General features: G+C 36.8%; 1 protein-coding gene across 1 annotated transcript in view; it reads right to left on the reverse strand.

Moving 5' to 3' along the window:
- KMT2C (lysine methyltransferase 2C) overlaps positions 1–16,997 on the reverse strand; it is a gene marked incomplete at its 5' end in the record, with an annotated part of 219,835 nt that overhangs the window by 89,724 nt on the left and 113,114 nt on the right. Inside the window, 4 exon segments of the mRNA XM_035899644.1 lie at positions 62–234; positions 1,069–1,183; positions 3,005–3,176; positions 3,850–4,012. Of these exon segments, the coding sequence (XP_035755537.1) occupies positions 62–234; positions 1,069–1,183; positions 3,005–3,176; positions 3,850–4,012 (623 nt within the window).

The following is a 16,997-nucleotide window of genomic DNA, read 5'->3' on the forward strand; positions in this document are numbered from 1 at the left end:
ATACAGCTCACCATAAGCTTTAGGCATTTTAGTACCATTTAAGAAAAATTAGGATTCTTACCTTTTGCACATGTGACAATGCAACATATCTTTCTGGAAGTCTTGGAGGCACAGTTTTTCACAGAATGGACAAGATAAGTTGTCTTGCTGTTGGTAACAACTGTCACATACCAAACAATTATGGTGCCACTGACAACTTGTTCGTGTGCCACACTCAGCACATACTCTACAGTTCTAGAGATCACAAGAATTTATTGTTAATTATGATATTTCACTCAGTGGTAGAACTGCCATTAACTGACATTTTTCTGTTTTTAATTAAATTGAAGAGTTTCTGTTCTTGATAACGCTAATAAATTATCCAGGATATGCTAATAGTGCATGAAGAACCTGGGCAACAGCACAAGGAGTTTCCTTGCACTATTCCCTGACTTGAAAGGAGCATTTCTTAAGAGAAAAAACTTTCGTATTTCTAATCTCAGTCATCTTATGGCTGCCACAAACTGACTACAAAATTACATACATCTCATGTACAGGGACTTCCCTTGTTACGCAGAAATTGTATTTTTATTATTACATACACTTACTCACAAAGTTACTGATAAAACAACAAATTCATCCTGCTCTCCTCAAACGCAAAGGAACCCTTGAGCTGCAGAACTGTTGTTCTGATAAGCAAGAAGTAGTTGAATATAAAGAACCTTTGAGTATATATTACATATACTACACTGCATAGGTTTTAGTTTGCTTTTTAATTTGCATTAGATCATGAGAGCAGCTGTCATTAAGTGAAGGTTATCCGCTCCACCTGGATCCTACGTTTCTCTTTTCCCCTGGGGGGGGTTGATTTACTGTCCTACATAGGCTGCTTCAGACTCTGCATTGACAGCTACCCTCACAGAGCAGCTGTAGAGCCACATCATTACGCACAAGTAGGATTCCTTCAGAAGTTAAAAGTTACGTTACACAGCAACAACAGTCTACAATACACGTAGAACAGCATGATGGGGATAACAAAATTTGGGGCCTTAAAATCATAAGGAGTTACTCTGAAACCTTTCAACTTACTTTACATTTCCAACCATTTGTTGGTACAGCATCCATAACTGGTTGTAGACAGAAAGTATGGTAGCCTTTGTCGCATGTATCACACACCAGCATCTTGTTGTCTTCCCCAGAATGTCTAAGAAAGTAACAAGTGGTTAAAAAAATTATTTAAACAATGCATAACAAAAAATCTATTTAATGAAAAGTCTAAACAGGAAGACACTTAGCTGAGCACATGAAAATATACAAATATCACTTACGAACAGCTCCGAACATAATGTCCTCAAATTCATATTTAAGTATGAATTCAGACCACTACGCTTACTCTTACAAGTGCTGAGCCTGTGCAACCATTCCAACTTCTAGATATCGGCCCACTTTCATTCACACACAGGTAGGCAGATTTAATGGTCTTTTTGCACCGAAATCAGTTCAAAATCTTAAATACTACTTTACTTCTTTCTGAAAAGAACATGCAATTGTACTTGTTCCTACAAATAGTCTGACTGTATTTTCTCCCAAAGGAGAAAACGAGCCATCACCTCTGACTACCACAGCTCCTACAAGATCAACCAAGACGACTGCAAGAGCAAAAAAAACATCACAGGAAGAGATTTCAATTTTCCTACAATCACGCATTACAGAGCTCCACCACAAATTTCAGTGATAAAATAAATTTGCAGAGACTAAGACAAATAGTTTGGTAATATTTAAAGGCATTGTGTTCTGACATAGTTCAAATAAATTAATTCAATAAATAAGTACGCAAGAAGATTTGCTGGATAAAGCTTCACAATATATGGCATAACACATACTAGATACTACTGTATTACCTGGAAGACCTGGTAGTTTGAAAAACAGTAAATGCTCTCACTTTGCATTCTGCAACACTGGCATAAAACTGCCATACTGCATAAGGTAACAGATGTGAAAACATCACATTTTCTTCTACTTTTCCACTGGAGAGAGGGTTTGTTAGCAAATAGCTCAATTACCTAGTACAACACTTTTAGAAATACTTTTTTGAATGTGCTTCACATTCATTAGAACTTCATTGCTGGCATTTGCTATCAGCTGCGTGTGATCAGGGAACAAACTTTAAAGTGGGTAAATCTAAATGCTGGCAAATACCAAGGGTTCTACTTGGAAAACAGCAAAGCACTGACTGATCAGGTACCTGAGGCAGTAGTGAAGAGGCTTTTTTCCTTCATACTGTTCCAACTGATCTGACTAAAGCTGAACAAAACCCTTTATTTCTTTTGTAGCAAGCCCTTTAAAAAAATCAAGCAAGCAGAAGAACCCTGCAGTGTCCATCAGGTTAGGTTATATGAGAACAAGGGTACAAGCGGTCAGAGTTTTCTAAGTGAACCCTTGTAATATTGCAACAACAGTTTCGTTGTCTCAGTGTTTGTCTGGTGTAACAATTCAATCATGGTCACTCATGTCACTTTTTTTATTTGCTCAATTAAACCATGTTTTTGTTTTCATAATGACTCATTAACTGCCTCTAAAAGATATTACGAAATAGAAGAGAGGGCTTAATGCAGGGGACCTACCCAGTATGTGGAACACGCACAGCTGAAATGTCAGCCAAGTAAGGGCACAGGTTCCCAGACAGTAAAGGCACTAGATTAAACTAATTCATTATTTTGGTAAATGTGAGAAAAATCCTCCTGTATAAAAGGAGGAAAAAGTCAGAAGGTTTTCCTGCTCTCCAGAACCCAACCAGATAATGGTAACTGGGGGTAAAATGTGCAGGAGTTCCAGCTCAGCTCTTTTAAAGAAAGCTCCCAACACAAGGTTTGTTCAGCTACTTAATATAGTATCATAACAGATATATCTGGGCAAATAACCTACACATTTTGGAAAAAAGTACAGTTGATAAAATAGATGTTTTACAATCACAGCACATAAACCTCACACCATCTCTCCTCCACATCCTTTAAGTCTCACTTACTTGCAGTTCTGGCACACTTTGCAATCAGGACACTGCCAACCTGCTCTTTTTAAAGGTGTAACTTGTATGTCCAGGCACATCCCATGATAGTGCTGGCCACAGGTAGTACAAAAAAGTTGATCTAAGAGGTCTCCAGGGCTGTCACACACTGCACAATTTGCTTCTTCCTTTGCTACAAAGAAATATTTTTTTCAATTATTATTTCATTTGAAATTATGAACAGTTCAATGAACCCAATGAAGCCAAGAAATTCTTTCATAGTTCTTACACATACAAAACTTGATCATTCTTATGAAATTCAAATTTAATTAATACTTAATAACTACTCCTTTCATTTGGTTTTCTGATATACTCAACTAATCTCATAACAAAAGTACTTTCACTTTAAACCTTAATAAAGTCCTACCAAAAGAAACAGTTTTATTCTCAAGAGAAAACTGACAGCTTTAGGACCAACTCTTCTCTGGAGCAAGTATAAAATAAAGCTCCTCACAGATCTAAAGCTATTATTTTTGCTGAAGTGTTTGCAATATGGTTGTTCTAACCTGAGTTAGGGCAAGTAAGCAAGCCTATCGATGTGAACTAAAACCTGACAGAAGATAAGCCATATGAGTAAATGCTTCCCATGTTCTGTCATTAAAAAAAATACTAACTTTGCTGTGCACCACTGGAAGTCTTTAAAAACAGAAGAGTATGAACTTGCATCTTTCTCATACCTGAAGATACATGAATTCTTAGGTACATGAACTGGGAAAACAGGTCCAAACAAATGCATTCTTAAGCTGATGATACCACAGAGCAGTTTTCATAAAACTAATTGTCCCGTTTGAATACCGCGTACTTACATCTTTCAGGAGCCTGATCAATATGGTCTGGACAAAGGAGGGACAAGTTACTGAAATCCTGAAATGTGCCTGCTCCAGCAGCACAGGGGTAATGGTACATCTGGGTACATTTCTCTTCACAGCATTTGATAGTGGCTCCAAGGTGCTTACAATATGCACATCGCTGAAAAGCAAACATAACAAATTGTTCAAAACCTACTTTTTCCTGTAATTTTCCTGTAATTTTTCAGCCAGATCTGTTCCCCAGCCTCATTTAACAGAATACTGAGAAGGAAACTAGTGGACTATGTCTTTTAGTGGCACTCCCAGATCTTTCCACCTTAAAATGTTTAATGAAACCCACTCTAAATGCACACTGATGACCGAGATTCTTCTTGTCACAGAAAAGCATTTTCTGTCTAAATGTTATCTAACTTGAGCTATGCCTTCAGTAAAGAGGCTTGGACACTTATTCTGAGTAATAAAGGCAGACAACACTACGCTGTCGATTGGTTATAACTAAAAACCACAAAGCTCTGTAAGTTGTAATGTAAAACTGTAAACACTGTAATCAGAAATGCAAACGGAAATGAAATACCATGTTCTACTGAAAACCTTATTGACATTATACAATTCTCCCTGGGTGAAAATGCATTACATAACCTAGCACTTTCTTCTCATCTCTCTTTTCAAGACTACACCAAGTATCACTACCAATCTTGGAGAAGTCATAAATAAGCATGATTATTATTAGAGACCATAGTCACATCTGTAAAGAAATAACTTCTCAGAAAGAACTACCCAATAACCCTCCAGTTCTCTAGTCAAGAGGGAACAGATTCCATCGGTCTGCTTGTAAAACATCACCCACACCTTTCTGATTCAGTTAATCAGTCTTTTTTCTTTCTGGGATTCATTACAGTCCCTGAAGCACTGTAACATGCTTTTGCACTTCTTCACCAAGGCAACAATACTTTTTAAGGCTAGAGCACAGCACTGCAAGATTTGAAGTAAACTTAAGAAAAAACAGGTCAGTGGCTCACAGGAAGGCATACATAACATACAGCAGCAACTGAGCTCAGGGACTCTCATTTTTCATAATAAAAATATAATACCAACACTGGCATGTTTGATTACTAGCTCAAGTGTCAAGTAACATCCAAATATGAACATAAACCAAATCAAAGAAAAGTTACATACTGCATCTACTTAATTCTTAGAATACAGGCAATATTTATTACCATAATTCTTCTGTGTTTGAAAGCCTGGCATGAAATTAGGTATGAAATAGTGCTACTACAAGTCCACAGATATCGAAACCAGCCCATAGGAAAATACAAATCACAAAACTGCCTGTGTTAACAGCTACACTGGTATTTTTAAAACCAGATGAAATTAATGTCTTCAGCAAAATATCTGCCTGCATCACAACTCGTGGACAGGAGAAAGACATAAGTATTAGTTTATGCTAAACACAAATGCAGTGTAAAAAGATAAAATGCTTTGGCACAGAAATTAGAGCGGATCACTACGGATAGCTACTGCCATATTTCTGTGCTACAACACTTAGTCTAGTCTTCAGACCTGCAAGACATCTCACCTCTACCCATGTCTCTAACACGTACTAACAGCATGGAAGAATGCATTCTGTTACTTTACTAGCTGAAACGCAGAGGAGAGGAGGAGGGACAAGATAAGCAAACAATAACATAGAGTTCTTGATGCAGGTGAAGAAGGTAGCAACAGTAAGTTTAAGGACTGCCAACAAAACCAAAGTCATGCAAGAAACTTGTTTTAGGAAATGATATATTCAGTAAACACTCACTGAGGATGCTGTAGAAGGTAAATCATAAACTTAGATGTGAAATTACGAAAATATAGCCCAAAGCGTCCAGCTTCATGAATGGCAGCTACACGTTAAACAGCATATGACCCACTGCACTATTTTGTACTTGACAATCCTACAGCCTATTGAGATGGCCCAGTTTACAGCTAAGGCCCAACTCTTACAGACAAGCCACACGTTCTTCTAAGATATTACTTGGTAAGAAACACTCAGACCAGGAACCTGGGAGGAACTAAGGTCCAAAATGTATCCCTCAAGAAAGTACTCAACAGAGAATTTGTTGCATCCCACAGTTAGCCCTGTTAATTATGTTAATTGTTAGAATTATCTCATTAGGAAAGAAAATTTTGAAAGAACTGCAAGCACTCTAAGAATCCAATATTTACTAAAAGCTGGGAATAATGGATTAAAATAGCAGTATTAGTGGCATTTTTAAACACATCTGTTTTTCACAACCACCGATCAACAATGGTACATAACAAACGTAAAATCAGAATACACCTTTCTCAAAATACTGCAGACCAAATGATACAATTATTAGGAATGAGTAAACTACAGGAATACTGCAAAGCCTTGAAAAATGTTGATGTTGATTTAAGGAATCATGTGAAGATGCTGGAAGAAAAATGGAAGCCCAAATTACATTTAATTGAACCCTTCAAACCCATCTGCTAAACTGCACTGGCAAGGAAAAGCATTTGGCAGCTAAGTAAAACACACACTTTACAAACAATGTGGTATATATCATCTGAAGCAAATAAAAAGCACAGAATATCAACATTTGCTGAATTTATAAGAGAGATAAAGCAGTCTGATGAAACAAATGCCCAAAGGGATTTTTCTGGCAACAGCTGTTGATGAGAAGAGTTACTTTTCCAGCAGTAGAAGCCAAAACTTCTCTGAAACCAGGCCACATACTGTGACCCCAGAAGAATAAGTATGCAGCTATCATGACTAACTAACCTTCATGAAGTAAGGATATGAACAGTGAAGCATATTAATTTAAAAAAAAATTAAAAGCTCTGCTAAATAAACTCAGTAACAAATACTACTTTACTACTGTATTGCTAAAATACGGCATCAGGACAGTAGGAGGTAGAAGGAAGGAATAAATCACATTGCCAGTGAAATGAGGTATCTTTACCACACTGTATGAGGACAGTAACAGAGACAGAACAGAGTCCTCAACTTCATTAGCATGAGCACAAAATAAGGCATTATGTGAAGGGGGTGGAAGCTGAATCTGAGTATTCAAAGGGTAGGTATAGGAAAATGGCAAGCTGTCAAAGCAAGCCAAACACTGTTTTGTTCATGGATCAAATAATTTTACAGTCCTGTTCTACAGAAAAAAAATTTACAAGGCGCCAGAAAGCTGGAGAGATAGTTCATTACTAATTCATAGTACATTCAATAAAATAAATGTCACTAAAGCAGAGCCAGCAGACTATTTTCCTACTCAAAAAGTCCTTCATTGACCATTTCCTTCAGCAAGCTCCTAGCTCATTCACCTGTGGCAAGAAAGCTCCGATCCCATCCACACGTCTGCTACTTCTTACTACTGTAATTTCCATTATTTAAAACTGTCCACACCTCTTTCCACTTGGTCCTTTTCACATTTTCTTTTACATCTTTTTTTTTTTCACACAAGCAGAAAAATATCTCATTTTTAAAAGCAAGTAGCTATGCGCTCTCTCAAATTTCATTTTAAAATTCCCTTTATTCACTAATCCCATTGGATCAGATATGACACACAAATACAGTGAAAGAGGAAGAACTAAGTGAATTAACAGAAAACATAAGAGAACCTGATCAATCACCTCCTCTCATTTCTAGTTGTATGGGAGTAAATCCTCCAAGAAAGAGTAGAAGAAACCACACAGAAAATTTCCGGGAGGACCGTACCGCCATGCTAGAATCATAATTGCACCAAAATCAGCTCAACAAAATGGTTAGTTCTGCCTGTGGCTTGGAAGCTCAGCTGAATGTCACAAATGCTACTGGTTTTAATGGAAACAGATGGCCAAACTGTAAAATGGTGACAAGAGAAACAGCTTACTGTTTACGTCCTTGTAACCTTCTACATCGTTAGGAAAAAAAAAATTGACAAAAGATGTATTCCAACTTTACATCAACTCCCTGTTGCTCCATATTTTGAAGTACTCCAAAACTCACTGCAAGTTCAAATGAAGAAAAGATGCCTGTGTTTATAACGTAAAATTTTATCCAGATAGTACTAAGAACAAATCAGAGGTCATATTTTATCATTATTTTATTGCTCTTAGAATTACTTTATAGCATTACTACCTCAGCAACTGGACAAGTAACAACCCTTAGGAGACAGACATTAAGGAAAGGATAAAATATGGACTTTGAATAAATACTTAGTTGTGACCTGATTAGTGAAGTAAAATTAAATTTTAGTATTAGATACTACAAAATGTTTTTTAAGCAAAATGACAAAAGGTTTTCATTGATTATGAACTTACTTAGCTTTAAAAAGGTCAGCCAACAAAACCTATGATACCAATAAGCAATTTTAATTTTATGATAGTGTACCCAAAAATGCATACAAGCCATCTGTCCTTAGTTAAACAATTTAATGTATTACCTCTAACAGCAAATTTCAGACTGTTTAGCTACTGAAAACTGCTATCATACAAACCTGTCACTAAGGAGAACTGGACCTTAACATCCTGTCATTAACGAGACTGAACGCAAAGAAATCTTAGTATAAACAGTGATTAATGAAATACGTTCTCTGGCAGTTCTGATAATCTTCATTGATTACTCCATCATATAGAAAAAGCTTTAGATTGCTTACAGAGACTAATCACCATTAGCACCTCTAATGTCAAATACACCATTTTAAGTACCATAAAGCATTTAAGAGCACAATGCAGTAAGATGGCAACATAAAAAGAATTAATGGCTTTCAGCTGAACTACTGATTAGAAAAGGTATTAAATAGCACGCATTTCCAGGAGTACTGGAAACTACCTTCTAACTTTTAAAATTTTGTATTAATCATGTCACAAATTTGGAAATTACTGAAATTTCTAACAAGCAAGTCAATCAGAGATCAGTTATTTTTGTTCCTCAATCCTTAACACATACCAAAATTGAAGAAATTAAAATTCAGATTTCTCTAACTGTAATTTAAAATGATAATGTTCCTAACAGAGACAGCATGTATTAAAACTTTACTACAGTGTCCACTTCGTGCTCTGATTAGTCTGAAGTAAGCTTAAAAAAAAAAAAAAGACAATTGTAGAAACAAACTATCAAGCTTTGCTTCTAAAACTGTATGGAAAAAACATGGACAACCAGAAAAGATGTCATTTGGCCAAGCTCAACACATGGCTGAGAAAGACTGACTTCTAATGCAGAATTCTTGACTAGATACTCCATTTGTCCATCATCAGCCCTGTTATCTATACAGAAATAGGGAACAAAGGTAAGAAGATAGATATAAATGATGATGACTAACACCACTATCAGTGACTCAACACGTGCAATCAGGGTAGAAAGCAAAAGTCCCTTTAAGTGTAGAGATTTCAGGCTCTCTGTAAGCCACTACTTTGCTCCTCCTTCCCACCAGTTGCCTCATTTTTCACCTTAATAAAAAATTACATTAAATAAATGGTGTTGGTATCGAGGCATCTTAAAAATTGGGACAATAAAGCATTTATGTTTTGCAGGGGTGTTTTTCATAATAGTTGTGACAGGTTAATAAACTCTAAGAAGCAAGTTTGCCAAGGGAGATAATATTTTTTTATTTGAAATCTGAAACCGGTAGAGAAAAACATGTGAAGTTTTATGGTGCACAAATCCTTCCTCATATAACCTGAAATGTTCCCAAACCCTGCCTATTCAGAAGCTCCCCAGAAGGGTTTGTGTGCCTTGAAGTTCTATTCTCATCATTACATAAGCTAACGGAATAACTGCACGCATATGATTTCCTCCAGACTCTGCCTTTGCTGCTTTTTTCACACTTTCATGAGGAAAAGCATTTTTTTTATTCACCTCTTCGCTTTCTACAAGATTTAGGATAATGTAAATGTTTTGAGTGAGTCTGAGCTTTCCCACAGCTAACAACCAACTATTTGCTTAATTCTCATCTAATATCCACCGTGACAGAAGGGCACACATGAGCCTGTTGTTTAGTTAGCGCGTCAACAATGAGAAGGTCAATAATGTTTAATGTAATTTAAATTGCGATTATTAGGCTTCAGCATCAGCAACTTCAGGACAAACAAGGCAAGAACAGAAATCATCAGCTTTGGTTTAAGGCTGTTTTTTGGCAGGCTCAGAAAACAGACTATTGTGCCAGTTCCATTTGATTCATGCTCGGAAGGTCTTAAGAAGTATGTGTAGACGTTTCTTTTTGTTGGCAGAGCACAGCATGAGCCACAAATTGTTGGAGGCTTGAAAAAAAATAATTGGGGGAAACATTGCTACATGCTTGTTGTTTAATGATCTTCTGTAGGCATCTGTTACTGGTCATTGCAGAAGATACTGGGATGAAGTCAACTTTCTGTCTAATACAGCACAGCTCCTATGTTCCTGAATCACACATAAGGATTCTGAAGTGGTTTATGCATTCTGTAGGTTATGTCTATGCTACAGCTAGGGTGGCATAATTACATTTGCAAAGCCATTTAATAGAAACTCAGTGAAAGGAGAATTTACTGCTGATACAGTCACATTGTGCTTCCAAATGACACAAGGCTTGAGATGAGGACATCTAAACTTCAGGCTCTAAATTTAGTGTCTATATATGAGCCAAGTGTTTGAGCTCCCATTACACTTAATAGAGACTTAGTAATTTCATGGAATTTATTTCCTTGCGATTCAGTTGACCAAACAGTGGGCGTCCATTTTCGGGCTCTGTTGACAATACCAGCCAGATCTCCATTGCCTATAACTGGAATTTAAACACAGCTCACAGGTAGACATATCCACGTAGAGGTCTAAAATTTAGATGACAGTCTTGAGCTGAAGCCTGCCTAGAACATGTTGACAAAAATTCCTACTTGGTAACACAGCTAAGTCCACACCAAATGTTTTGTCAGCGTGGCACTATCAATGACAGGATGTGAATGAGTACTGCTTACAAAGATTTCCACATAAATTCTGTTCTATTCATGTAAGTTTTCTCAGTGATAAAAAGCTGGGCTTAAGCTTCACATAATACATGCCTAAATGGTCTTAAATGCTTTTGGAACACTCAGTCAAAACTTTCCAGCCATTTCTGAGAATAGAAAAGTCAGTAAGAAAAACATTTTGCTCATCTCAAAAACAACTTCACTCACAGGACTTGCAATTTGGCAGGAATTTTAGTGTGGGGGGTGGAACTTTTGCCCTTATCCTGCAGATCTAGCCAGACATGACCAAGCTTGAGAAAACTATTTTTTTTAACGTAAAACACTTCCAAAAATCTGTCAGTGAGAAATCACAGAAAAACCTACTCTCATTGATCATGACTGATCTTCTCCAATTTCTAGCACTGATCAGACTACACGTACCTTCTGCAAAGATTGCTTCGGTATGACAAGGATTAGAGAGAGGAAGTCTGTAATAAATATTCTAAGCCTAAGCACAATAAGCCACTGGAACGGAAAGCAGACATCCCTAAGGCTCCTGATACTACTTGTCACTGAAATTGCCTGGGGAATGAGAGCATCCAGGACACAGGCAGATGAACAAATATGGGTCAAAGAGACAAAAGGGGGTAACTACGCTGCATGAATGAGTCCGATGAGACTGGGAAGAGAAACCATGGATTGAGATGGAAGCTGAAGAGGGGCAGGGATGACACTTCAAGGGCCAATTAAATAAAACCAGGCACTAAAATTGAATAAAGAGCAGAGGGAACTGATGTGCTAAGACACAGAAAATGGTGAAGGGACAGATCTCAAAAGGAGCCTGGGGAAAAGGGAATAGAAAGGTTAAGGAGATAGGATGCAGGAAGAACGAGGAAGAGTGGATGCAGGAAGAACGAGGAAGAGTGGAAGCAGGTAAAAAATCAACTTGAACAAAAAGTCAGAAGTCCTAGGGAAATTAAATTGGATGAAGACTACAAGAAGGGAAAAGTACACTGTCCTCTGACTCCTAGTGCTGTACCGTTATCGCTCAGCCAGCTCAAATAGCAGAGGTCTGTATGTAGCTAAAAAGGTTTTAATCCTGCAGTTTGGGAGGTCTGCCTTTCCTTTTTTCCCCCGATGCAAGGAAATTATATAGTCAGACAATTACAAGGCAACACACATACAGAGAGATACAGATAAAGGAATGAACAGACACACATATGTACAACTATAACTATGTATGTACATTAAAACACAAAAAGGATTGCGATCAAACATGGATTTAGAGCATAAAATAGACCTCTTAAAAGGAGCCTCTGCATTAAAGAAACCGTTACTTCTAGGACTGTGCTTAATTTGTAGAGGGGGAAAAAGGCACGTATTGAAAAAAAGTTGTGGATTGCTTGGGGGAGATAAAACCACTTAGTTATGGAAACTGAATGATGACCTGCAAAACAGATCTAGTTTCACTTCTTTCACAGAGCTCTATTATGGTATCAGGCAGGGCACCAAGTTAAGCTTTTCTTAAGTTTTTTTAGTTGTTAACCTTACTTTTAAAAGACTGGTTTTTTCCCCATAAAAACACAGTCTTGATCTCTACGTAGACTGTGCACTGACAGCTCCAAGAGTGAAGAAAGAACTGGAATATCAGCACAACTTTTTAGTAAGTCAGAGTGTTTTTTAAACTCTTTCAATTTGCTATCCAAATTAGCAGATATTTTTCAGTAAAAATAAAAAAAAGTAATGATTCAACTTCTCTCGGGTAAAATGGAGCCCAAAATGCATAAAAAGGCCACATAAATCTGCTATATGGAAAAATTCATGGACAAAGTTATTCACATTTTTATTATAGTAGAAACATCACAGAAAAACTCATGCAGAAACGAGTAATTCTTTCCTTTCAGCAGTATTGGAATAGTCTACATACCTACACAATGAACAGCAATGAAAAAATGCAACGTTGAAGAGGTTTTAACTAAGACAGCAATGTCCATCCTATGGACTGAACTAGGCACTAGCTGTTCTGCATGTGATCATACAATTCAAGACTGCATAATCAGGCATACGCACTAAGGATATTAATTGTGTGCAAAGGATATTAATTGTCTGCAGACAGTCCGTCTTCTGGCACATCCTAACTTTGCGTGTTTGATTTTATAGTATTAATAATGCATTCTTTTAAGAAAAATTCTGTAGATATATTAACTCAGTTTAACAGAAAGTTAATGTCAGCAAAAGTCACTATATATACTCAATGATACGCCTAATTTACAAGGTAATAGTAGGGATGGGGTGACAAGGAACTCTGGATTATGTACAGACATAAAAAAATACAAGAATTTCCTGCCTTTAATACCTTCCTCATTAGTGAGCACCTCCTTAGTATTCCTTCCCCACTGACTGCAATCAGTACCTTATTGTTCATAATTCCTATTTCCTTGGCTGTTCCTAAATTGCGCTCTCCAAATGGCACAGAGTCATTGTAAACAAAATCCTACATCTTCAGTTCACTAATTTTTGTAAATTGAGCTCAAATAAAGCAATTAGATGGCATACTTTGAAACTACCAGCTTGAAACATTAATATAATTTCTTTTCTAATAAAAGCTTCACGTTTTATCTGGCTGGGGCTTTTAGGGTTTTTTCAATTTGACTAAATTAGTCACTTATACATATTTCTCCCATTCCTCCTCCCAAAGCATGGTATCCCCAAACATTACATATCCTGTTTTTAATTCACTAACTACTGAAATAAACAAATAAGCCCCCTGTCTTTCCATCCTGTCCATCACTGACATTCCTTGGGCAAGCATTCTGAAGTGCAACATCTTGACCTAGAATTTAAAAGCCTGAAATTACCGGTCAAATATTTAGCACGTAATTCAACAGTTGTACTGGGGTTCGGGGAGGGGAGCATAAGAAGAGGCTGTTCGTTTTGTTTTGCAGCATGCTGCCTCAGTAGCTTGTGAAGAAAAAAGCTGCCAAATTTTGTAATGAATTCCACAGAACATTAAGTCTGATACTTAGCAGAAGCCATAACTGTTAAGTAAATGATATCCTTTTGATGAATACCCTTATTTGAAAACAACATTGATTCTTCTAACCCTTTAGCAGTGTCCCAAAACAGATGTGCACAACTGCAAATTCTGTTTGCTTTCAGGTTTACGAAGTGTGATGACATTTTTACAATCATGCATGAGCCCTTGTACCCAGGAGTAAAATAAAACACAATTATTCTTCACCATCTGTTTGTTAATTTTGCATTCATTTAACTTTGCATTTTAAACTAATAATCATTTTCTTATAATATAGTTTGTTCCATTGGTAGAAATTACAGCTGTTCAATTAAAAAAAGAATGGTTTATAACACTATACAGTTTTCCTCTAAATACTTCCATTGCTCTTAATTATAGAGATATTAGTGCCATCGAATGGAAAAAAACTACCAGGAAATAGTGTTATGCTTTGTATGTCACAGATTCCCTTAGTAAATGTACATATTTACTTCTGTTCCAGAACCAATTCCCACCTGGTCTCTTCTACATTAAAATTCCTTTTCTCTACTACAAGATTCTGTGTGGTTTTTAATGTTGCTATGTATAACAAGTTTCTTACACTCTTGGAGGAGTAAGGCACAAACAGTTAGACGAAGCTTCTGTTTCATATGCTGCGTATAGTCAAATGAAGCACAGTCCTATTTCTTCGTAATGCTTTTCCTTAATCTCTAATGACAGGCCAAGGAGGTTTTGATATTTTTATTCTTATCTGGCTACAGCTAAACTATGTCTAGAATAATGTCCTAAAAGCTTTTTCTCACAATGTTTACAGTAAAGTGGGGAAATCCCATTCCTTTATCAAAAGCAAAACCTCACTGAAATAACAATAATAATACATCAGAACCAGTGAAGGGGAAATAATTTGGGTCAACAAAAGAGATGGGCCCAGAGAAAGAGCAGGGGCCAGCCCGAGATTCCAAGAGGCCTATTTCTGGATTCTGCGTTGCGCTCCGGACAGAGCATTTTCCTGCTGCTCCACACAGACCAGGCTCTAAGTCCACAGTGAGGTTACGTGCTAACACAGTGGAAAATCTACTTCATTGTGGTTCCTAGGCTTAGTAATCATAATCATCTACAAATAAACTCTTCAAGAGGCTGCTCAGATAATTCATATGAGCAGTCCAGTAGTATTTTAGAGACTGTTCAGATGGTTAAAACAATCAAGAGTCAATCACTGTTTTCTAAAATAATTTTATCTGTTAGCATGGAAATCTTAGCATCAGATGATCATCCTAATTCTGTCGTAGTGTTAAGACAACAATGCTATCACAGTACTAGGATGAATACTTTACTAAAAACCCGTAAGGCAAGAGATGTTTACCACAAAATGGATTTATTTCAATTAAAGAAGTTCAGCGAAGGCTGAAAAACACTGAACTGGTACGTAAGACTATAACAGTGCACTCAACTACAGAAATGAACTTCCAGAAGTACCAAACACTATAGACTCACATAAAATTAAGAGTGGAAGTACAACCATACGTTACTGTGATGCTGAACTTCTAGTCTTACCAGCATCTTGAGTATTCTGACCTTTTAGTTTCTCAGATGAGTAAGCATTGCTGCCAGGGTCCGACCTTTACTGGGGGATTTATCCATCACAATATTTTATGTCTGACAGAAAGCAAACATTCTGGAGGTGCCCAAGGCAGATTCTGATGTGATGGATACAGAATGGTAACAGTCTTCCCAACAGTTCACCATCCATTTCAAGTTACTCTCATTAAAAAAACCTCACCCAGTATGACATTTGGAAAACCTGAAACTCTTACCTATTCAACATATCAAATCCATTTACATTTTGGAAAATGAGCGTTTTCCTCAAAAAGCTCAAAGAATGATGATAGCAACTGAACTGCCTTCTTGTATTATTTCTCTAGAAGTCTCTATTCTCATTTAAATGTTTATGATTTGTCAACACATCTCCCTGGAAATACTGGACAAGTAACACCTAATGTTGCTGTAACAACCTGCAGTAATTCAAAGGGAAAAAGAAAACAACAGTATTTGCTTGGATATTTGACAGCAGTTTATTTAGATCCAGGTTCACTATTTACTCTGCAGAATCTGCCACTCTTCACAGTTCTTTGCAAGGCAGTTTCACACAGAAGCAGAGTAGGGGAAAAATTTTTAAACAGAAGAAAATATTATTTTATGAATTAAAAATTGGAAGTGAGGAGGCTAGATGTGGAAATACCCGCAGTGTTATAAAAAAAACCCAAACCTATCTAGATTGGAGATGGAATACATGTATTCTCATTGTACCTGAAGTGAGACCATGTCACAGCAATATACGTAGGGCGTATCAAGTTGCTTTACCAAGGTTAGATGCTCTGGGAAGCAAATATTTATTTATTTATTTCATAACAGCTACTTTTCCCCCTGATGTACCAAAGAGTGATCGCAACATCTTTGAAGGAATACATTAGTATCACTGAAGAAAAAACACACTGGTAAAAAAGCTTGTAGGAGTGCTGATTTGAGAACATACCACTTCATCAGTTCTTCAATCAAGGTTATTAAATAGGACCCTTAATATTAATCACGACTACCATTCATGGAACACCTACAAGTTCATTACTGGCAGCAGACCTACCATTGTCTGCCTACTTTTTATTCCCAGGTCAGATCTGCAGAATGGCAAGGACAATCATATAAATGAAAATAAGCAGTATTAGTTCTTTCATATAAAGAGATGACTATCAATACTAGTGTAGAACATTAGAAAAAATAGCTTTAATGCAAGTAATGTCTGTATTTATCACCGAGTGTTACACACTCACATATAAAGGCAGTTGGTCCACATTTGTGAAGATTCATAAGACATCTCTCTCATGCGCGATTTGTTCCATGTTATTAAAAAAAACCACTCAAGGACACCTGCATTAATGGCACTGCTTCATACTGATGCCTGCAATATTTATGCTCAATCTGCAGCTCTGGGACAGAACTTACACTAATGGAAGTCAATAACAAAATCTTTAGGGAGTTCAAAACTATTTTTTGCTAATGGTTTGATTTTGCAAGCTGCTGAGTACACCAATCTCAGAAGTGGTTTTTAGGCTACTGCTTAAAAGCAAACTGATGCCAACAGACTAATAGGAGTACTCCTGAGTTTTAAATTAAAATATGTTTGTATAATAATAATAATAATTGTAAAATATGTCATATGTTTTAGGATAGG

This window comes from Egretta garzetta, unplaced genomic scaffold, assembly GCF_000687185.1.
Source record: "Egretta garzetta isolate BGI_Z169 unplaced genomic scaffold, ASM68718v1 scaffold117, whole genome shotgun sequence".
NCBI classification, from domain to species: domain Eukaryota; kingdom Metazoa; phylum Chordata; class Aves; order Pelecaniformes; family Ardeidae; genus Egretta; species Egretta garzetta.